This window comes from Sorex fumeus, unplaced genomic scaffold, assembly GCF_029834395.1.
Source record: "Sorex fumeus unplaced genomic scaffold, SorFum_2.1 ptg000129l, whole genome shotgun sequence".
NCBI lineage: Eukaryota > Metazoa > Chordata > Mammalia > Eulipotyphla > Soricidae > Sorex > Sorex fumeus.
This window is the reverse complement of record NW_026606186.1, coordinates 17,187,612-17,210,638: the sequence shown is the minus strand read 5'-3', so window position 1 is coordinate 17,210,638 and position 23,027 is coordinate 17,187,612. Positions and strand designations below refer to the sequence as shown.

At 44.0% G+C, this 23,027-nt stretch overlaps 2 protein-coding genes and 1 non-coding gene across 3 annotated transcripts; 1 reads left to right on the top strand and 2 right to left on the bottom strand.

Annotated features, from left to right (window-relative positions):
* Window positions 1–418: 418 nt before the first annotated feature.
* Window positions 419–1,689, bottom strand: LOC130045667 (60S ribosomal protein L21-like). Its single transcript, XM_056138499.1, has 2 exons — window positions 1,327–1,689; window positions 419–594 (listed from the first exon to the last, which is right to left on the bottom strand). The coding sequence occupies exons 1-2, from the start codon at window positions 1,687–1,689 to the stop codon at window positions 475–477; spliced, it is 483 nt and encodes a 160-aa protein (XP_055994474.1). The 3' UTR covers window positions 419–474.
* A 2,552-nt stretch (window positions 1,690–4,241) lies between these two features.
* Window positions 4,242–4,376, top strand: LOC130045865 (U8 small nucleolar RNA). Its single transcript, XR_008795633.1, has one exon. It is a non-coding gene; the product is annotated as a U8 small nucleolar RNA (small nucleolar RNA).
* Window positions 4,377–19,595: 15,219 nt separating this feature from the next.
* TEX48 (testis expressed 48) lies at window positions 19,596–22,720 on the bottom strand. Its single transcript, XM_056138590.1, has 3 exons — window positions 22,582–22,720; window positions 20,998–21,120; window positions 19,596–19,699 (listed from the first exon to the last, which is right to left on the bottom strand). The coding sequence occupies exons 1-3, from the start codon at window positions 22,718–22,720 to the stop codon at window positions 19,596–19,598; spliced, it is 366 nt and encodes a 121-aa protein (XP_055994565.1).
* Between the last annotated feature and the right edge of the window lie 307 nt (window positions 22,721–23,027).

Here is a 23,027-nt window from a genome sequence, read left to right as displayed (position 1 = left end):
ATCCTCGCCCAAGGGTCAGAGCGCCTGCGTGATCACTCAACGCCAGGCACCTCTGCTCTGAGGCTCTAAGCAGAAGTAGTCCTTTGGCCCTTGGCTGGGTTTCCCCCAGAGAACATGCTAATGTGGTTTCCATCACCTACTTCTCCCCTACCTTGGCCTCCGCCCTCTGCTCCCCTCCCTTACCTACCCCAGACCCCGAGGAACCCCTCCCCCAACCCCCAAGGCTTCAACTCTCACTGGCTTCAAGCCTTTGCTCCAAGGTTGCCCTTTCCATTGAAGCTTTCTTTCTCTCCTCTCTCTCTCTCTCTCTCTCTCTCTCTCTCTCTCTCTCTCTCTCTCTCTCTCATTAGGACCCAACTCAAAGTTTGCTTTAAATAAATTGGGGGGTGGGAGGGTGGGAAAGACATGACACTTGTACTGAAGAGAACCATTTTTTATATGCAGGAGTCTCTTTATTTTTTAAACAAACACTTCTCATGCCATGAATTCATAGGGAATGGGCTCCAGCAGCTCAGGCTCCTTTCCATTGGTTCTTACAAAGTGTGCTTCTCTGGGTGGAGCAGGCTGGCGCTTCAGTGGAAACCAAGTTCCGTTCTCTTTGGCTTCCTTCTTTTTTTTTTTTTCCCTTTATTTTATTTTATTTTTTTTTAAAGTTGTAGATTTACAATTTTTTGTGCTTTGGTTTCAATTATATAATGATCAGATACCCATCCCTCCACCAGTGCCCATTTTCCACCACCATGGATAATATCCCCCCACCCCCATCCCCCCATCCCCCCCTGCCTCTGTGGCAGGGCAATCCCCTGTGTTCTCTCTCTCCTCTTGGGTGTTGTGGTCTGCAAAAGAGGCATTGAGTGGCAAACATGTTCAGTCCATAGTCTACTTTCGACATGCATCTCCCCTTCTGGGAGGGTCCTCCAAGCACCCTTTATTTGGTGTTCCCTTCTCTGTCTGAGCTGCCCTTTCCTCTAGAATGCCCGACTGGCCACTAAGCTATGGAGTAATCCTCCTGGTGCTGATCTCAGCTATTCTTGGGTATTAATCTCATACTTTGTTACTTTATATCCCCCAGATGAATGCAATCTTTCTATGTCTATCCCTCTCTGACTCATTTCGCTTAGCATGATACTTTCCATATTGTACCACTTGTATGTAAAGTTCATGACTTCATCTTTTCTAACAGCTACATAGTACTCCATTGTGTAGATGTACCAAAGTTTCTTTAACCAGTCATCTGTTCTTGAGCATTCAGGTTTCTTCCAGTTTCTGGCTATTGTAAAGAGTGCTGCAATGAACAAACAAGTGCAGATGTCACTTCGACTATACATTTTTGGCTTCCTTCTTTTTTTGATCATTTTCCTTCACCCGTTTCAGGAAGCTGTCTCGACTTTCCGATTGCTTAATATGCTCAATGCAGACATTAATTCTCTTGGCAGGAACCTTGCGCTTGACTAATTTGTTAACAACGAGGCCAACAGCATGCTGGGTAACACTGTAGACTCTTATAGTTTTGCCATAATAACATTTGTGGGGCATTCCTTTTTGGACAGTGCCCATTCCCTTAATGTCTACGATATCACCTTTCTTGTATATATGCATGTATATGGCCAAAGGAACAACTCCATGTTTTCTGAAAGGTCCGGAGAACATATAGTGGGTGCCCCTCTGCTTTCCTTTTTTGTTGGTCATTTTTGTGATTTACTGGACGCTGGCGGTCCCAGCCGAAAAGCTCCAGTGAGGCTTTCTGCCCTCTTCACCTTATTTCAATACCCCTCTCCCTCTGGCAGCCCTGATCTTCTCACCCCACTTGATTCTGCAGCCCTGGCCAAGTTCTAACAAATCTGCTGAAGAACCCACTCAACTCTCCTGAGCTCCATCTTCCTGCCTGTCCACCCCAGGGCGGTAGGGGGCGCCCTTCGCCTCGCTCCTGCACTCCCCAGCACCCACCCGGAGGGCCTGGGTTGGAGGAACCCGCACTTGGGCTAAACTCCGTATCTGGGCACCTGGGGGTGCTGTCACTCGGGAACAGCAAGGGGGCGAGGAATCGTTTTTATTCCAGAGCATCACTGCTGACCTGTAGGACTCTCCTCACCTCCCCGAGGGCCCAGCCCACGGGTGCCAAGCCATGCACATTGCTCCGTTCCCCATCTCTGCCCTCTTCAAGCCAAGCGTGTTCCACCTCCACCTGCTTCCTTTGTGTAGGTCCCTTCTTCTCCCACCCCTTTCTTCTACATCATTCATCAGGATATCTTGATTGTACCTCAGACATATCTCCTCTATCTTCCCTCTTTCAGTGCTTTTTGAAACTCACACCCCACCGTGTCTGAAGTTGTCCTCAGTGCCCCTCCCTCCAAGAAGGGCACTCTGACTCCTAAAACGGATTAGGGGTCTCTGCTTGGTGGTCCCGTAAACTAAGGCAGCTTAAACGATTTCAGCTCATGCCACCTTTTCACTAAGAAATTTTTATGTGACCCTGTATATATAAAATAGCTAGACAAATCAAACATTGATTGATAATAAGTCACACTTTCAAAGCAAAATTTAGTGAGTTACTTGACCCTGCCTGGAGTCACAGCTCATCATTGAAGAAGCTAAGTCACTGACCCTGGCCCTCCCTGCATCCTGGCCCTTACCGGGCACAAATCAGCACCTGCCCAGTCCCCAGCAGGTGCTTAAGAAGTATTTGTCGAATGAAAAAAAATTAATGAACTAATGAATTTGTCCAACTGCCTATTTAATTGTCTACCAAACTCCAATGTGTGACTTAAAAACATGTTTGATGTTTTTTTTTTGTTAATACTGAATGCCCTGAACAAACACAAAGACCTCTTAGTACTTGTCTTGCAAACCGCAATACACAAAAATAGAGGGAGGTTAGGAGAAGGGTTGTGGGGTGTTGGGGGATGGTTGGAGGGAAATGGGGGACATGGGTGGTGAGAAATGTACACTAATGGAGGGATTAGTATTGGATTGTTGTATGACCGAAACCCAATCATGAACAGCATTGTAATGGTATACCTCAGAGATAGTCAATAAAACATTAAAAAAAAATAGTAATGTGGAGTTCATGCCTGCTTCAAACCAATGGCTGAATAAATAGCAATACTCCTACATTTAAAAATATTAAAAAAATATTTTTCTTGTTGAGTATAAATATTACTGGGCCCGCTCGAGCAAATCGATGAACAACGGGAGGACCGTGACGTGACCGTGAGTATATACTGGGGTAGGGTACTATGGGAGGAAGATGGCAGTGAGTATGGCCGAGAGATTCTGGTTTTTCAGGAGGTAGGCTGGATCTGTTCACTTTTGATCCCTCTCAACACTGAGCACAGGGCTTTGCACTGAGGAAGGTTCCTTCCATGAATAAAATATGCAGGAATAAAATCATCCCACTTACAATTGCACCAAAAATAATCAAATTCTTGGAAATAAATGTAACCACAGAGAAGAAACATTTACTGAAAACCATAAGACATGGAGGAAAAATATTAAAGACCTTCTAAAATAGAAGGACCCGCACTTATATATGGGAAAAATTAATATTATTTCAGTATTCATACTACCTGAGACGATTTGTAGATTCAGGGCAATCCCTATCAACATTCCAATGACATTTCCCACAAAAAAATTAGAAAAAAAATCCTAAAATTTGTGTGGAATCATAAAATATAACAGTACCCTCAGTAATCCTGAAAAAGAAGAATAAAACTGAAGATATCAAACTTCCTGATATTAAACTATATTGCAGTGCTATAGTAATTAAAGAAGGGTAGTATTAGCGTATTAAGACACATAGATCAATGAAACAGGAGAACCTAGGAAAAGACCCTATGGAATATATAGCCACGGTGGCAAACAAGCCAAAAATATAAATTGGGGAAGAGCTGGCTGGTATCTTTAATATATGATATGAAAACTGGATAGCCATGAGTGAATGAAATGATCCCATCCCATGTAAAGGTAAAGGTAAAGGCCCTCCCGTTGATCGTCGATTTGCTCGAGCGGGCCCAGTAACGTCTCCATTGGAGACTTTGTTGTTACTGTGTCTGGCATATCGAATACTCTCGGTAGCTTGCCGGGCTCTCCGATGTATAACACTTAATTTGAAATGGATTAAAGTCGTGAGCATAGGACCTAAAACCAAACCTCTTAAAAAACCAGAGTGTGGTAAACATCACAGCATGCTGTTTTAGAAACTGGAAGTAAAAGCAAAAGCAACAATAAAAACTAAAGACAAACAGTCAGGTAGGATAATCCTTATCTGTTCAGAGGGCAGATGAGCATGATGATTGGCGTTTGCATGATTCGTGATTAATGTCTTTGCGGTCTTTGCGTGATTAGGGCTTGCAACACTCTAATTGGTCCAGCCTCTTTGGAAAACAGCATGGAGGCTCATCAAAGTAGGTTATAGGACCCAGAAATTAAAATAGTTAAAGATAAGTCACAGGCTGGAATGATACTACAGCGGGTAGGGCATTTTCCTTGCACACGACCAACCCAGGTTCTATCCCATATGGCCCCCCAATCATGACCAGGAGTAACCCTTGAGCATCTCCGGGTGTGCGTCCCAAAATCCAACGAAGCAAAAGGAAGATCAATTAATTATCTTTTATTGTGATTTCTTAAACATTTTTGGTATTTTTCTCTGAAGAAAATAAAAACATGAAATCATATTTAAAAATACATCATAGGACCCAGCATTACTTACAATGATCAAGTTATGAAAATAAATTATGTGTCTGTCAAAAGATGAATGGAAGAAATTGTGATATATGTATGCATATATCACACTGGGTCCTGTGATCATAAAAGAACAAAAATCTTGCTCTTTTTGAACATGTGGATAAACATTGTGGTTGTCTATACTAAGTGAAATAAACCAGACAAACATTGTATGGGTTCTTTTGTTGTTTGTAAAGTGGTATGAAAAACAACAAAAGCCAAGCCCAGAGATCCAGAGAACAGTGTGATGGCTGCCAGAGGTATAAACTGCGTGGGAGGGGCAGAGGAGGAAGAGTCCAAAGGCAAAAAGGGAAGAAGCAGCTTTATCTTATCCTACAGAGTTTTGCTCCTTTCACTGATCACATAGCCCTGAATACACAATAGATCTTCCCAATGACTCATGAATACAGAAAGAATACAATATGAAGCTATATGACAGAGTTAAAATGCCCTTAGTATTTTTATAGTTTAACACAGCTAAAGTTTATGGCCTTGATGTACAACTACTGCAATTCACCATTTCCAAAGTGCCCAAGACCCTCCACTACTGTTCTTATGGGACTTCATCAGTTTACTTTATAATAGTGCACCCTACACTGCATGGAAAGTTAAGTTTTGTAGTTGAAGTCCAAGGGTTTGTCATCTTTTGATTCTGTTGATTCCGTTTTGATTAATTTCTCTATATGCCACAGATGAGTTTTTATCCTTTTCCTTCTTATTTGTTTCACTTAACATGTTGCGCTTTAATTCCAACAAGATTTCATCTTTTCTTATAGCTGTGTACCATTCCATTGTGTGTGTGTATAGGTATCCGGCTCCAGGCACATCTCTTTGATTCCACTGTTCTTCCTGCATTAACATATGCCTCAGAGACCTGGGCCCTACGCAAACAGGATGAGAACGCTATTCAGGTCTCCCAAAGAAGAATAGAAGGAGCTATGCTTGGAATATCACGTTTCACTCAAATGAGAGAAAGAATCCGGAGTTCTGACATCCGTGGACAATCAAGAATCAGGGACGCTGTCTCATTTGCCAAGGTGTCGAAAATCAGATGGGCTGGTCACATAATGAGATTTAAAGATGACCACTGAACTAGAGCTGTTACCGACTGGATTCCATGGGATGTCAAAAGACCGCGTGGCCGCCCACCTACCAGATGGTCAGACTTCTTCGTCAAGATCATGAACGATTGGTTTGAGGCTCTTCATGTTCCCAGAGCGAACGGTGCCATTGGGCTACACTAGGACGCGACAGGGACAAATGGAGACGTTACTGGCGCCCACTTGAGCAAATCGACGACTAACGGGAAGTTAAGTGATTAAGTGAAGTGATATATATATATATGTACATATGTATATATATTATATCTTCTCTATCCAGCCAACTGTCTGTCATTGGGCATTTGGGTTGTTTCCATATCTTGGCTATTGTACTTAGTGCTGCAATAAACCTAGATGTGTGTACATATTTTGGAGTTAATGTTTTTATGTTCTTGGGTAGAACATAAAAACATGTTTTTGGGTATCTACCCAGAAAAAGATTTAGATGAAAGCTCTGTCCTTACTTTTTGGGAGAATTTTTCATAACATTTTCCACAGAGGTTGAATCAGACATTTCCACCATGTTTGAGAGTTTCTTTTCTCAAACATGGTTGAGAGTTTCTTTTCACCCAGCTACTGCCACTACTGGTGTTTTTAATATATAATAAACTATATTTAATTTATTATAACTGTCACTGGGCTGGAGCGATAGCACAGCGATAGGGCGTTTGCCTTGCATGCAGCCAACATGGCCGACCCGAGTTTGATTCCTCCGCCCCTCTCGGAGAGCCCAGCAAGCTACCGAGAGTATCTTGCCCACATGGCAGAGCCTGGCAAGCCACCCGTGATGTATTCGATATGCCAAACACAGTAACAACAAAATCTCCAATGGAGACGTTACTGGGCCCGCTCGAGCAAATCGATGAACAATGGGAGGGCCTTTACTTTTTACTTTACTATAACTGTCACTGTCACTGTCCTCCCGTTGTTCATCGATTTGCTCGAGTGAACCCAGTAACGTCTCCATCGTGAGACTTGTTGTTACTGTGTTTGGCATATTGAATTTAATATATAATAAATCTCACTGTTTTGAATTGAATTCCCCCCTATTTTTTTTTTCCTTTGTGGTGCTTGGGATTGAACCCTTATATTAGGCAAACACTCAATTGCTGAGCTACACCTCCAGCCTACAATATATTTTAGCCCGTTGTTTTTTCTTTTTTCTTTGTTTTGGACATGCTTCTTGGTGCCCAGTGTTTACTTATGGCTTGCTCTCAGGAATCACTCCTGGCGGGGCTCAGGGGACCATTTGGGATGCTGTGATTGAATCTGGGTCAGCAGCATGCAAGGCAAGAGCCCTACCTGGTCTCTCTGGACCCTCCATTGATCTCTCTATATCAAAAAAAGTTATGTTTTCCTTTAATCTCTGTTGGATAACATTGGGTTGTCCTTGCTACTCCCACAGGGAGCTCAGGTTTATTAAGTTACTCCCACAACAGTGCCCCTGAGGCACACCCAATTCCATCAAGTCATGATAATCCTATATTGCTTTTCTCTTTATATAATTTGCATGGTTTATTTAGTAATATCTTTTTTGTATAGACACAGGAAGACACTTAATGCTGTGCTTTTGTAACATGGGAGTTAACTGACTCCAAAATAATATATACTCCTGGGCATCCATCATATTTACCTGACTTAAGTCTCAGTTGCCCTTACTTCCTAACACCCCCAAAAGGAGGGTCCCAACAAAGGGACTGGATGAACCCAGAGCAAGCCACAAGCTACCCTCACATCGAAAGGGGACAGGCCTAGAACCATAAGTATAATAAGTCAAGAGCATAGTCATGGAACAAACTCTGTCATGACCCCAAAAGAAGTAACTGAATAAGGATCCTGCTGGGCTTAGGAAAGACTAACCTGGCCTGAGGACTGTGATTTGGAATATATAGCGAGATGTCCCCAGGGCTGGAGCAATAACACAGCGGGTAGGGCATTTGCCTTGCACATGGCCGACCCAGGTTCGATTCCTTCGTCTGTCTTGGAGAGGCCTGCAAGCTACCGAGAGTATCCTGCCCGCACGGCAGAGCCTGGCAAGCTACCATGGCATATTCATTATGCCAAAACCAGTAAGAACAAGTCTCACAATGGAGACATTACTGGTGCCCACTCGGACAAATTGATGAACAATGGGAAGACAGTGCTACAGTGTCCTCAGGAAGAGCCCAGCCTTTAAGATTAATATATCTCTTACTGTGTTCATACAATTTGACTAGAAATATTCACTTGATCACTTGACTTCCCATTAATCGTTGATTTGCTCGAGCGGGCACCAGTAATGTCTCCATTTGACCCTGTCGCGTGCTAGTGTAGCCCAATGGCATCTGTTCATTCTAGGAACACGAAGAGCCTCAAACCAATCATTCAGGATCTTGATGAAGTCTGACTGTGGGAAGCCAAGAGCCCTCTCATAGACCCTGGCCGTGGTTCCCATGTTAGGAACTGCTCGGGAGAGACATTGGTGACAGACTCCCAGGACTTCCTGATCTCAGCGGATGCCTGATCTATAGCCACACATCAGGCTGACAGTTATCTTATCTGGCCTTAGCTATAGTAACCTCCAGGATGCGGATATGCAAATGTAACGCTCAGGATGCATCTACTGCCCTGAGACCCTTTGATATACAAATGTAAAGCTCAGGATGCACCTACTGCCACAAGACCCTTTTGATGTACAAATGTTCACCTTGAATGTTAGCTCTTGTTGCTGACTTTACCATGTATGGTTATATTGCCTCTGCTCCTGACTGGGCTGCCCCGGACCCTATATAAACAGCCTGTAGCCCCCAATAAAGTGCTGTCCCTTTTTCTCTCTGTTTCTAAACTATACTCTGTCTCTTGTGTCTTGTGTTCGTTCGGTCGGTCCTTCCCTGCACCTATGGATCCTAGGGCCACCTCCGCGGGCCGGAGAGTGGTTTTGCGGGCCCTCCGCATCTGACCATCTGATAGGTGGGCAGCCACGTCCCGTGGAATCCAGTCGGTAGTGGCTCTAGTCCAGCGGTTGAATCCAAATCTCATTACGTGTCCAGCCCACCTGATTTTTGATGCCTTGGCAAATGAGGTACATGAAGGTACTGGCAGAGGGACAAAGCCACGCGGGTTCCGGGGCCGAGACCTCCAAGCCTACTCGAATTGGAGTCGAGCATCTTCCACCCAGATCCTCCAAATTCCAGTAGGCGGGGGTCACACCCACCACCTGGCCCCCTGGCGCCGTGTAATCTCATCAGCGGCCAAGACTCAGAGACTATAAAATCCAGATCCCGGAACCGCGCGGCCGCATTTGCGACCGCGCGACATCTTATCAGAACTTTTCTTTATGACATCTTATTATCTCATTCCTACTTTGGACAAACTTGCAGGCTATCGAATGTAGCCTGCCCACAGGGTAGAGTCTGGCAAACTCCCCGTGGCGTACCAAATATGCCAAATACCAGTAACAATGATGGGTCTCATTCTCCTAAAGAGCCGTGAATATAATCTCAGGGCTAGGATGAAAGAGACGTTACTGGGGCCTGCTCGAGGCAATCGACGATTAACAGGATGATGAAATGAAATGAAAAAATGAAATGGCAAATGAGACACTAGAGACACACAGTACCATCTAGTACCTGATGGTACTAGAAATATTATAAGAAATAGATTCACTATGATAGTTTAAGTGGATTACTAGCTGAGGAAAGGAGAAGGCAATACACCCTAGATGGAATCCCGCCCTTCAACAGATCTCTTAGTAATCTAGAGTGCTGAACTCAGATGAGATTTTGTCTTTGAGTTAATCTAGAACTTGCCCTGAAGGAGGGACTTTACCTCTGATTGTTGTTATGACAATGTTCAACCCCACCTATGTGTACCCAAACCCTTCATGATTTAAAATAACTATACTATAAGGGGAGAGTGGGGACAATGATGAAGATAAGACGATGAGGACTAGAGGTAGAGGATTTTGAGGCCTACGAGGAGACTAGGATGATAGAATTATAATGTCTGGGATTACGACCAAAACTATGACCGACCACGATTGTGCTGTGAGGGAGAGATTTAACTATGCTGGGAAGAAGAGAGAAAAAAACTGACTACCAACCATCCTGGGGACCTGTTTCTCCATTTCCCTAGTCCTCTGTCCATTTGTCGCTGTGGGCTGGCCAGGGAGGGGAATGGTTCTCAGCTACCAAACCCTCCAGTCCTGCATTCCCACCCATGCTTTTTTTTTTTTTTTGAAACTCACAAATACCAACACCATTTCCCCTTAGATTAAAATTTTCCCTTTGTATTTTCTTATTTAGGAAAATAAAAGAGTATATGTAACATATGAACATCAATTTGAAAAGTATATAAAAAGATAATAGTACCTAAAAGTATCTGTGGAAAATAAAAGAAACATGTAAGTGTTGTCCAATTTCTGGACAATATGCAGTACCAAGGATAAAACTGAGGTCAACTGCATGCCAGACCTTGGCCCCTCAACCCCAGTCCTTAAAAATCTGAATCAAGAAAATCAAAGAATGAAATAATTTCCCAGTTCTTCAAGCTAGAAAAACAGCAGCAAAGTAGTCAAAGAGGACCAGAGTGATAATACATTTGATAAGACGTTTGTGATAAGTGATAAGACGTTTGCCAATTACCCACAGTAGTCCAGGTATAATCCTGGCATGCCAGAGGGTGCCTGAAGCTCCACCAGGAGTTATACCTAAGCTTAAAGGCAGGAGTAAGCCCTGAGCAGGCTAGATGTGGTCCCCCAAAACAAAAATAAATAAATACATAAATAAATGTAAAACACAACAGAATGAAGTGCTGAGGATTTGGTGAAAATGAACAGAATAGAAATACTATGTGAATTAATCTGATAGAAGGCGGGGGGGGGGGAATATAGGTAAGATTAAAAAGGGTAAAGGGAAAATAACCTTTTTTTTTTTTCTTTTTGGGTCACATCTGCACACCCGCCAATGCTCAGGAGTTACTCCTGGCTCTGATCTCAGAAATTACTCCTGGAAGTCAGTGCTCAGGAGACCATATGGGATGCTGGCGATCAAATCTAGATCAGCTGCATGCGAGGCAAACATCCTACCCTTTGTACTATCGCTGGGGCCAGGAAAACAACCTTTGAAGCCAAGTATATTTTAAAAATCTATTTATTTACTTTCAGATACTGGCCACAGCCACAACTGTTGGTACAATTCTAGAGTCGAAATTGGTTAGGCAACAAAGCTCCAATATTAAAATCATGAATTAAAAAAATCAATTTATTATGTGAAAATTGTTATATTTGAACACAGGGTTGTTAAGTCCTTGTCAAAGAATTTACTATTTGTTGCTGTTGAGTCCTCTGTGTTTTTTTTTTTTGTTTGTTTGTTGAGTTTAGTTGGCTTCTATATTCCTTTCCCATCTAATTTGGTGTGGTCTGACTGGAAATTCATTGCTAAGGAATTAGGATCTGTCCAGAGACTTTAGGATCTATGGTCTGAATTGACATGGCAGTGGCTGTGGCTGGTGGGTGTGACTGCCAGGGTTTTGGGAAGAACAGGGAGGAGGGGTAGGCTGACTGTCCCCACTCTGAGAAGACCCCAGGGTTCTCAGCCTGGACACTGGGATACCTGAAATTTTTCGCAGTTTGGTGTCTCTGCAGAGAATATCAGTGAAGCAGTGGAGTTGAGCTATTGTGGCTACAGTGGTGGGATGTGGGTGCAGCTTTTGTGACTTATTGGGGGATTCGTGTGGTTGCCAAGGCTTCAGTAGGGTGCTTACATGTCCCACCCGCCTCCTGAGGGTGACCCAGAGTTTTCAGTGGTATGCCCATGAATTTTGCTGCGTGGCATGCATCTTCAGAGATTTAGTTGTGACTCAGTTGAGCCCGGCTCGTGCAGGAGTCAACATAGTGGTGACGGTCTATTTTAAAATTCTTGAGAATGCTTGACATAGCCTTATGGAAATGCCTTTGAGAAATTAGATAAGCTGGATAATTTCCCAGGAAAATAGTTTATCAAAATGACGGCATTAGAATAGGACTAATCAGTTTCTGTAGAGAAATAGAGAAATGTAGCGAGGAACTTTCATTTCCCTAATAACAAAAGACCCAGATGGTTTTACAAAGAAATTGTACAAATTTGTAAAGACCAAATAGGTCTGATAACCCCCGAATATATAAAATAAAAGTTAGGAAATTCTTTATCTTGTGCGTGAGGTGTACCACTACTAAAGTCTGGGGTCCAGGATGACACTTGGGCAAACCTGTATTTGTTGCAATGCCAGGACTCAACAATGTTTGACTGTCCATTGGCCCCACCTTCTGATGCTGGGGATGGGGCATGCAGTGAGGGGGGGTGGTGGAGGTGATGGGGAACAAAAAGGGTCCTACATGTATAAAGCTTGTATTCTTGTCCCCTAGACTGTCTGTGCAGCCCACTATTTTTTTTAAAAAAAAAATCTTGTTTATTTGGGTTTTGGGCCACTCCTAGTGGTGTTCAGAGCTTACTCCTGGCTTTTTTCTAAAGGATCACTCCTGGTGAGGATTGGGGGACCCGGTTGTTCCGGGGACCAAACCTGGGTGGACCCATGTAAAGCAAACACTTTCCCTACTGTACTATCTCTCTGGCTCCTATAAAAATATTTTAAAGAAGATTGTTGTCAGCGTAGTACTGACACCTATATTTAGTAAGGAATGTGAAAAACCACATTCACATCACCTCTTGAGATGAGAATAGTAAAAATATTTAGTGAACTGATAGTGTGATAGCCCACTGTACTATGAAAACCGTACATTCTCAGGTAGAATATATTTGTGGAATGAAAATTTTGTTTAATATAAGACACAGGATATGTAAATTCCCTCCCCCCAGGGATGCTAGGAAAAAAAATTTATGTGTGCTTTCTTAACGTAAGACATATTTATATCTATCTCAATGTCATCCTAAAATGAGTTTCGAAATGAACAACCTCTGGAGTCATTTCCTTTAAAATTAAAAACAAAGCACAGATGGCCGTTTTTTCACTATTTATTAATTGTACTGTTGGTATTAACCATGGCAATTTGATCAGTTGGAAACGAGGAATCAGAAAATAAGACATGAACAAATCTCTACTTGCAGATGGTATAATAGTATTCCTGGCAAGCGGTCAGGAATCAATGACAAAGCTAACTCAGAAAATAGCATAATTTCAAAGGGAAGCAAGATAAAATTAGCACAATGAATTCAATTGTATTAAATTGACATGGGCAACAGCAAGTTATATCAATAACGATAAAGAAAAACCTCATTTATAGTAGCAACAAAAACCGAGGAATAGATTTAATAAGGCACTTGCAAGATTTACATAAAAAATGTTCTGAGACAGCCCTGGAAGACAAAAAAGTTGCTTGGAACAAATGAGAAACCATTTGTTGAAGGATCAGAGAAATCAGAATGAGAGAGATATTAGGTATTCCTAAGTTAATTTGTAATGTTTCCTCTGTTCCTTAAAATTTTAGCACAACCAAACAAAAATACCATCAACATCTTAAATGGAGCAGGATTAATTCATCCCTTTATATTATATTACTCTATTATTTGTGGCTTGGGGCCATCCCAGTTCAAATCTTATTCTTGGCTCTGTTCTCAGGGATCATCACTCTTGGTGGTGTTCCAGGAAAATAATTGTAGCGGGAACCAAACGGGGGCCTACTGCATGTAAGATAATTGCCTTACTCTATCTTCCTGGCCCTAACATTTATATTTTAAAAAAATCCAGGAATAAAATAGGTTGATACCAGCAGACTTTCATTTAAAGTGAAATAAAATTAAAAGTTCAGAAAGACACCAAAAATACACATGAAGGGGGGCTGGAGCAATAGCACAGTGGTAGGGCGTTTGTCTTGCATGCGGTTTGACTTACAGCATCCCATATGGTCCCCCGAGCACCACCAGGAGTAATTCCTGAGTGTATGAGCACTCTGTAACCTCTCTGCAATGCTGGGTGTGATTCAAAAAGAAAAAAAGAAAAACAACAACAAAAAACCCCCTAATCATATGAAGGGGCTGGAGAGATAGTACAAAGGGTAGGGCATTTGACTCCGGTTCAATCTCTGGCATCCTGCATCCCATATGGTCTCCTGAGCACCCGTAGGAGTAATTCCTGAGTGCAGAGCCAGAAGTAACACTGAACATTGCTGGGTGTGACCAAAAAAGCAAGAAACAAACAAAACCCAAACCAAACAAAAACACCAACCCCCCAAATAAATAAATACATATGAAAATTTAGACCAATGATAATGGTGTCTCAATAACCAGGCTGTGGACAATCTTATAGATTTGTAGGAATGAATACAGTCTTCTGCCCCTGCGCCTGGCTGTTCCTCGCCGAAGCCCCTTGGAGGGGAGCGGGTTGAGCTTTCCCCCCACCCCAACCAGGGCTCCGGCAGCCGAAGACCTCCAGGACCAGCCACCACCATGCTGAGACCACTCTCCGCACACATGAAGGTACTGGCAGAGGGACAAAGCCACGCGGGTTCCGGGGCTGAGATCTCCAAGCCTACTCGGACTGGAGTCGAGCATCTTCCACCCAAATCCTCCAAATCCCAGTAGGCGGGGGTCACACCCACCACCTGGCCTCCTGGCGCCGTGTAATCCCATCAGCGGCCAAGACTCAGAGACTATAAAATGCAAATGCGGCCGTCTTATCAGGACATCTTTTTATGGCATCTTATTATCTCATTCCTACTTTGGACAAACTTGCAGGCAATTGAATGTAGCCTGCCCACAGGGCAGAGTCTGGCAAACTCCCCGAGTACCAAATATGCCAAATACCAGTAACAATGATGGGTCTCATTTTCCTAAAGATCCTTGAATATAATCTCAGGGTTAGGATGAAAGAGACGTTACTGGGGCCTGCTCGAGGCAATCGACGAATAACAGGATGATGAAAATGAAAATGAATACAAAAAACTATTTGGAAAAAAAAGATAAAGGTTAGAGACACTTTATGTAATAATGCCAAATTTAAACTATCTAAATGTACAAAGTAAAAATATAGACAACACTTAGGAAATAAGGGTGAGTTTTCCTCTATACATAGGCTACAGGGAAAAGCTTCCAATGACCCAAACTCTACATGCAATTCAATCTTATTTGACTTCAATGCCCCAAATCACCATAAGTAAAATCAAAAGTCAAATGGAAAGCTAGGATATTCACGTACCATCTTTACTTCATAAAAGAATGTTCATCCCTCTCCTGGGAATATATCCCAGAGAGGCAAAAAAAGTACAGTCAAAATGACATCTGCACTTCTATGTTCATTGCTGCACTGCTCACAATAGTCAAAATTTGGAAAAAAACCTGAGTGCCCGAGAACAGATGACTGGTTAAAGAAACGTTGGTACGTCTACACAATGGAATACTATGCAGCTGTTAGAAAAAAATGAAGTCATGAAATTTACATACAAGTGGTTCTACATGAAAAGTATCATGTGAAGTGAAATGAGCCAGAAAGGGAACAGACATAGAAAGACTGCACTCATCTGGGGAATATAAAGTAACAGACTGGGAGACGAACACCCAAGAATAGTACACCCAAGATTGAGATAAGTACCAGGAGGACTTCTCTACAGCTTGGAAGCTGGCAGCACATGCTGGGAGAAAAGGCAGCTCAGATAGAGAAGGGAACACCAAGTAGAGAATGTTTGGAGTACTCGCTTGCTCGGGATGCAAGATGCGTGCTGAAAGTAGACTATAGACCAAATACAATGGCCACTCAATACCTCTGTTGCAAACTACAACACCCTGAAGGAGAGAGTGAGCAAAAGGGAATGCCCTGCCACAGAGGTGGGATGGAGTGGGGTGGTGGGAGGGCTACTGGGATCATTGGTGGTGGAGAATGGGCACTGGTTGGAGGGATGGGTACTCGATCATTGTATAACTGAAACCCAAGCACCAAAGTTTGTAAGTCTACAATTGTACCTCATGGTGTTTCACTAATTAAAAAAACATGTGCATCCCTAGGATACAAAGAGTACTGCATAATTAAAGGGAAAAACAATAAGAAATGAGCAGAGGAAATGGGTGGGTTTTTCACAGAAACATGAAAGAAGTTTTTAAACAAATAAAAATGGGGAGGGTGGTGTTATAGGGTAGGGCACTTGCGTTGGATTTGATCATTGGCATCCGAAAACCCCTAAAATACATGAAAACAAGTTGCTCTTCATGCATAATTGCAAAGTAAAGCAAAAATGAGATTCTACTTCACATAGCTCAGATGATTAAAAATGTAAAAGTTAGCGAAGGTGTGAGGAGATAGGTATTTACAACGTACAGAAGGGGTGTGAGAACAGTGTGTGTGTGTGTGTGTGTGTGTGTGTGTGTGTGTTTGTGTGTATTTGACTTGAACATCCATACTTCTCAGGCCAGAGAGATAGTGCGGGGGTTAAGATACTTGCCTTGCGTGCTGTGAACCCGATTTTGACTCAAAGACCAATTCCCTGAGACCTGCCCCGAGTGATCCTTGAGCAGAGGGCCAAGCTGTGAGCAGCGCCCAATGTTGCCCCAATCACCGCATCCAAAAACTCATACTTTGGAATTAATCTCAAACATAAAACATCCAAATACAAAATTATTTGCGGATAAGGTTTCTCACTGTGGTGTTTGTAACTGAGAAAAGCGTTGGCAGCAGAGTGTACGTGAGCTGTAAGAGAAGGGTTTATGCACAGTGCAGGGATGGGGTTGCATTAAAGGACAGAGACCCCCTCTTGGATGATATCATGTGATTTCCTAGAGAAATCATTAAACTAAAAAGAGCCAAGTAGAATAACTTCCTGTTCTGTGTATGAAAGGGAAATAAGAATTATTCCATATGCATTGGCTCATTTTTGCAAAAAAAAAAAAAAGGGCCATGGAAAGAATCTGGCAGGAAACACTGAGGGTGGGGAGGAGATGTGTGTAGTGAGCAGTGGGCAGAGTGAAATTTCTGGGTACATTCTATTTCTGTATTGTTTTGCTGTTTTAACTTTGAAACCAGAATAACTTTTTTAAAATCTGTTTTTCTATGGTGGGTGCCAGGCAAATGCGGTACCACTAACTTAAGTGACCTACATCTGTGGTCCTCGGGATAAGGTCTTTAATAAATGTCTAAAAAAAATAAATAAAAGGAAACCCCCAACAAACATGGAATAAAAATACCAAACAAATGAAACAAGCATCATTTCAAATGAATGAACATAACCACAATGTGGGAAGGGGGGAGAGAAAGAAGTGTGTTCATTTTTGAAGACAATATTTGGATAGAAACCATTAGTAGATTAAAAAGAGCCGTGACTATTCTGAAACTCATTTCAGAGCTGGGGAAATGATGAAACAGGTAAGTTGTGCCATCCAGGTCTTTCACGAAGAAAGGAATTGGAAACATAAGAAAGGGCCAATCTAGCACAATTTTTTTGGTGTTGGTTGGATTGGAGGTGAAGTCATCTACTGGTTCTGTATTCTCTCTCCTTTCTTGGTTTGTGTTTATAAATATGTTTTATCTGTATGTTTGAATATTTCCACTAAGAAACCCTATAAGCAAAGAATCCCCCCGACACAACACACCTGAAAGTTGCTGGTAAATACAATCCTCATCCCCCACCACCCTCAATAGGAATCAAGATTCCTTGAAGTAGCTAATCCAGGACTGTGATAGGGAACATATGAGTCAAGGCACACTGTGTAATTAAGGAGATTTAGGAGCAAAGAATACAGGCACTAGCTTCCTGGGGGCTCCCACTGGTTAAATCTGGGACAATTAAAAATAAATCTGGAACAATTTCATCATGAGGGTCAATGATCATAGTATTAGAATTTTGCAATTTTAATACATTTTCATCTAAGTCTCTATAAAGACATACAAATAAAGGGGAAGAAGAAGAGCTTTTCTCTGCAGTCAAAGATGAACTGATGCAGAATGAAAATGTGAGAGAAAAACCAATATTTGATAAATGTCATAACAGCAGCTCGTTCTGGCAAGGATTTGTAAATGCTTAATCAAGTGGATGAAAACAAACAAGTCAGGAGGAACGGGCTAGCTACAGACTCTCAAAATAGCTCCCTTCCTGAGAGTATCACTGTATTACTGTCACTGTCATCCCATTATTCATCGATTTGCTCGAGTGGGCTCCAGTAACGTCTGCATTCGTCCTAGCCCTGAGATTTTAGCAGCCTCTCCTTACTCGTCCTTCCCAGCAGTGCCACATTGGAGGCTCTTTCAGGGTCAGATGAATGATGTGACACATCATTGTTACTGTTTTTGGCATGTCAAATATGCCACGGGAGCTTGCCAGGCTCTCCCGCGAGGGCAGGATACTCTCGGTAGCTTGCCGGGTTCTCTGAGAAGGAGACCTAGACTATAAGGCCTAGACCATAATAAGGCTTCCGGGAGCTTTATTTTATAGTCAAAGTCTAAAGGAAAGAAGAAAAGACTGGCACCCTGGGCCACCTGAGCCCCTTGATCTCAAATGATGGTCCCCTCCTCCACTCTGGCTCGTGATCAGGAGGAGGACACCATGATCTTTTCAGGTGCTCCTGCCCCCCACCCAAAACTGGAGCGTAAGATAAACTACTTGCATGTTGGGTGTGGGTCATTCTCTTCTCATCAAAGCGTGTAGCTCAAGGGCCATGTTTCATGTTGCAGATTGGAGGAGATTGGAGGCACACAGCTGTCTCGGACCATTTCTGGAGTCATCTTGGATCTTGGGCAAAGATGGAGTAAGGTACTTGGAGGACAGTGGGTGACTTTTAAGTAGTATTGGATGAATGTCAGACTTCTTGCTTGCGATAGTCTCAGAGAATGGACAAAACCACAGGGAGGAAATGAAGCAAAGGAGGGACTGCAGATGTTGAGTTGGTCCTGGTGAAAAGGAAACCTAGGGGCTTTGTATTCTTTTTGAAAATTTTAAGTTGGAAACTAATAAAAAAAACCCACAAAAACAAAAACAACAACAAAAAAACTGGAGTAGGGAGATAGTACAGTGCGTAGGGCACATACCTGGCATGCATTTGATTCAGATTCGCTTCTTGGCACCACCAAGTCCCACGAGCATATCTGGGTGTGACCCTGGAGCCACCCTCTAGCATCTCCAGGGTGTCCCTGGCACTGCAGGGCCAGAGCAGCACCGCACCCTTGGGCCCTTAAGCTGAACCAATGCCAGGTTGGTTGACGACCACAACAGGAACCTCCCTGGAACTTCTGAGCACTGCTTGGGAGACCCACTTCCACCCCCGCAAGAAAGAAGACAACTATCCAGGCGATGGAGAGATAGACGGGGTTAAGGATCTTTCTCGGAATACCCCGGACTGAATCTCTGACAGGCACGTGGTCCCCCCACCAGCACCAACAAGGGCGTCTGAGCAGAGTCAGGGGTAGCCTCTGAGCACTGCTAGGTGATGTGTGCCAGAAAAACAATACTTAAAACCTATCTGGTAGATTAAACAAATTAGTTGGAAGTTAGTTGCCTGTGTGGGTGTTTAAACGCACCGAGGCATCATTTGAAAAAGGTTCTGGAGGGACGGGGTGGGGGTGGAGACAGGGGAAGGGAAAGAGGAACCACGGCGCTTTGATGTTCCAAGGACTTTAATTGGAGACAGCTCCTTCCGCAAAGTGACTTCTTCAGGAGATGAAGTGACACGTGCTGGCGACACAGGTCTGGCCTCAGACATCTCCTCCTCCGCGGAGTTTCCGAATCCGTCCTCATGGACCCCGGTCGCTGTTCCTGCCCACCTAGACGCTCCAGCCAGGACAGCAGAGAAGGCTGCCTGGAGGTGGTGTCTAGAAAGATCAGGGCTGGCCAATGAGACATGGCTGGTAGGGCCAGTGCCGCTGAGAGTATCGGTTTAGGTTCCTCTTATAAAATCCCCTTGGAGAAACATGTGAAATATCATCTGAAAGCAGAAATAAAGAAAAAAAAAAAGAAAAATGGATAACGGATGTGGTCATTGCTGCAGGGGTTTTGAAGGGTGGGCCCTTCTGGGCGTGAGCTTAGATTCTGGTAGGGTTCTGAAGCGTGAACTTCGGAATTACTGGGGACAGAGATGTATTTTTTGCCCCGTACCCCTTCAGGACTTTTGAGGGTTGCAGGGTATTTTGTGAAGTGCAGTGGTTTGAAAAGGCAAGTTGTGCTCTGCCTGGTTCTGACAACCCTGGGAAACTCTGAATTTATTTATTTATTTTTGGCAGGGGCTTGTGGGGGTCTGGTTCACATTTGGCATTGCTCAGGGGCTCTTCCTTGGCTGTGCTCAGGAGTGACCCCGGGCTGTGCTTGAGAGTGCTGGGAGTTGGATGCAGAGTTGTAGCATCAACACCCGCGTGAATGGCCAATGCTTTATTTCCTCTTGTCTCTTCTCCCCTCCCCCTCCCCTCCTTCCTGGTCTTGGGGGACTTTTGGTAAGGTCCTTTCCTCCTAGCCTGCGGCCTCCTCTTACAATGAGGCGGGTTTCAAATTGCTCCTTGTAGCTCTGGTGGTCTGGCAATTGGGAGTAGGGTGGGTGTGGGGTGGGTAACAGAGTGGGTGGGTGAGCTCAGGGGACTTCTGACCCTCTTCCTCGCCATTCAAGTGCAGCAGGACCCATTTGATCTTGTGCAGAAATCTGACTGGTACATACGTCTATGTGCAGGCAGGGTTGTGCCATGCTAGAATTCTGGGGTGACTGTTGCGTGTGTCCCTGAGCTCTAAGCAGCCAGTGTCACAGGGAGCATCCGTGAGGTCCCACCTGCTTGTCTTCTTCCTGGACTTCTGTCCTTCCAGAGGCATTCCACCCCCACCAAACTCCATGTAGCCCATCAAGTGTGGTGGTCTTACTCATCTAGTTTTGGGGCAGCACCAGCCCTTGCCTGCCTAGACCTCACTGTCTAGTGGCTGAAGCCAAAGTCAACCATCAATCACACAAAATAATGTCACAGGGCTTAGCCCCTTCCAGACCTGGGGGTCCTCTTGGCGGTCCTAGCTGTGCATTCCAAGCACCTGGGTCTCAGATCCCTGGGGCTCTCTGGTGTGTTCCAGAATATGAAAGGAACTTCCTGGGGGGAGTGTGTGGGTCCCTGTTTTGTGTCCCTCTAGCTCAATTTAGGCACCAAGGTGGGGGGGTCTAATCCTGAGGTAAACACTACCCCTGCTTCTCTTGTCTTCTCCTGCCCCCTCCAGAGTTCCTGGTCAGTACCAGCACCTCCACGTGGGGCTCACCGATAAAATTAGAGTCAATGGCATAGTCGTCTTTCCTGTTAGAATGGGTCAGGAGTCGTGCTGAAGAGGGCCATTTGGTGGGTTTGGTAGTATTCTTGTCAAGTTTTATCTGCGACCATGAACCTGGCAATAAGAAGTCCACATGATCACACACCCAGGAGAGTCAGGGGAGCAGGAGGACATGGAAGCGTTTTGCCAACTTGGAAGGAGGGCCCTCGGGGACCAGTACCGGTGGTGATGGGATAGGGAGCAGCTCCCTGCATAAAGGGATGCTCGACAACGTTCTCTTCCATCATGCAGAGTGGACTTCCTGCCTGCTTACACATGCAGTAAACAGCCATTCTGGAAAAGCTAGGGAGTATTGAAGGCCAGAAAGAAGGAAAATGTGCAGCAAACATCCCTCCTTAGGTCCGGACACAGATCCAACACTTCCCTAGGAGTATTTTCATATGGTTCACCTCATCCAGTATTTAGGAAAGTGCTTTACTTTTTCCACGTACCTGATTGCCTAAACATTTTCTTTGTGCCACCAAATCTTGAGAAAGAATTGGTTGTATGATATTCTAGTTTCTGGGTAATGCAATTGTACATATTTAACCAATGCTCTATGGGATATTTAGATTTAGATATTTAGATTTCACTACTGTTTGAATGAGCACTCGTCATACATAAGACTGAATATACATGCTTCTAGATTTCTGAAAGTATGGCCTTGGGTTTTGTCAGTATGCTGAACACTGTTCTGTACCTGAAGGGGTGGTTGATCTATACTAGAATTTGGGTCAGGGCTGGAGCGATAGCACAGTGGGTAGGGCGTTCGCCTTACAAGCGGCCAACATGGCCGACCCGAGTTCGATTCCTCCGCCCCTCTCGGAGAGCCCGGCAGGCTGGAGCGATAGCACAGCGGGTAGGGGATTCGCCTTACAAGCGGCCAACATGGCCGACCCGAGTTCGATTCCTCCGCCCCTCTCGGAGAGCCCGGCAAGCTACCGAGAGTATTCGATATGCCAGACACAGTAACAACAAAGTCTCCAATGGAGACGTTACTGGGCCCGCTCGAGCAAATCGACGATCAACGGGAGGGCCTTTACCTTTTCTCAAATGGAAACTTTCCAATCATAGAAAGTAATACTTCATTATGAATACTCCATTTTATAAGAACATGGAAGCTCAGACTGAGACAGTGCCTTGCTCAAGTCTATGCAGCTTAACTGGTTTAAATGAGCCATAGTCCCAAAGCCAGGGACCCTAATGGCTATTCTTATAGTCTTTAGGCATGTGTATCTCAAATGAAACATGTGAAGACTTACTTGAGTGTCAGGTTAAAATTCAGATTCTGATTCCCAATTCAGCAAGCTCCCAGGTGATATTCACCTTGGCAGATCACTAGATGCACTTTATGAATCAAGCCTTTAGGCTGTAGTTTATTGGTCTGGGAACATAACCATCCCATCCCTACCTTCATTTAGGTGGACATTGTCACTTAAAGGATGAAAATGGAGGATACTATCATACAAGCAGACGGGGGTGAGGGGCAAGCCAATGGGGTCTTGAGAGTCAGGCAGATTCTTGTCTGATACTTACGGGTGATTGGTGGCTGATGCTCTTGCGTTTTACTGGAATCATCTGTGGCACGGGGTTCCTCACAGGCTTTGCAGCATATACAGAAGATCTTTGAGAAGAGGTTCTTGTGGGCTGTAGGAGGGAAAGGAATGAAGGCCATGCATTTTGGGACTTAGATTCCAAGTGCCCATTGGAAACTTCCTACATGGGGGTCCTAGGGGGTCAGCCTGTAACAGTTCCCCTCTCCCATTGCTTCTGCAGCCTGTTGCCCACTAGTTAGAATCCCCTGCCTAGGTGACTCTCTCTTAGAGTAGGGTTCCCTATTTCTTTTCTTTTTTTTTTTTTTTGCATCATACCCGGTGATGCACAGGGGTTACTCCTGGCTCATGTGTTCAGGAATTACTCCTGGCGGTGCTTGAGGGACCATATGGGATGCTGGGAATCGAACCTGGGTCAGCCACGTGCAA

Coding starts and splice junctions, on each gene's coding strand:
- TEX48 (XM_056138590.1), bottom strand. CDS start 22,720: ATGGCCTTCATTCCTTTCCCTCCTACAGCCCACAAGAACCTCTTCTCA. Junction 21,121..22,581: donor GCATCAGCCACCAATCACCC/GTAAGTATCAGA, acceptor TCTTATTGCCAG/GTTCATGGTCGCAGATAAAA. Junction 19,700..20,997: donor CATTGACTCTAATTTTATCG/GTGAGCCCCACG, acceptor TTCTGCTTTCAG/ATGATATTTCACATGTTTCT.
- LOC130045667 (XM_056138499.1), bottom strand. CDS start 1,689: ATGACCAACAAAAAAGGAAAGCAGAGGGGCACCCACTATATGTTCTCC. Junction 595..1,326: donor AAAAGAAGGAAGCCAAAAAT/GTATAGTCGAAG, acceptor GAAGCCAAAGAG/AACGGAACTTGGTTTCCACT.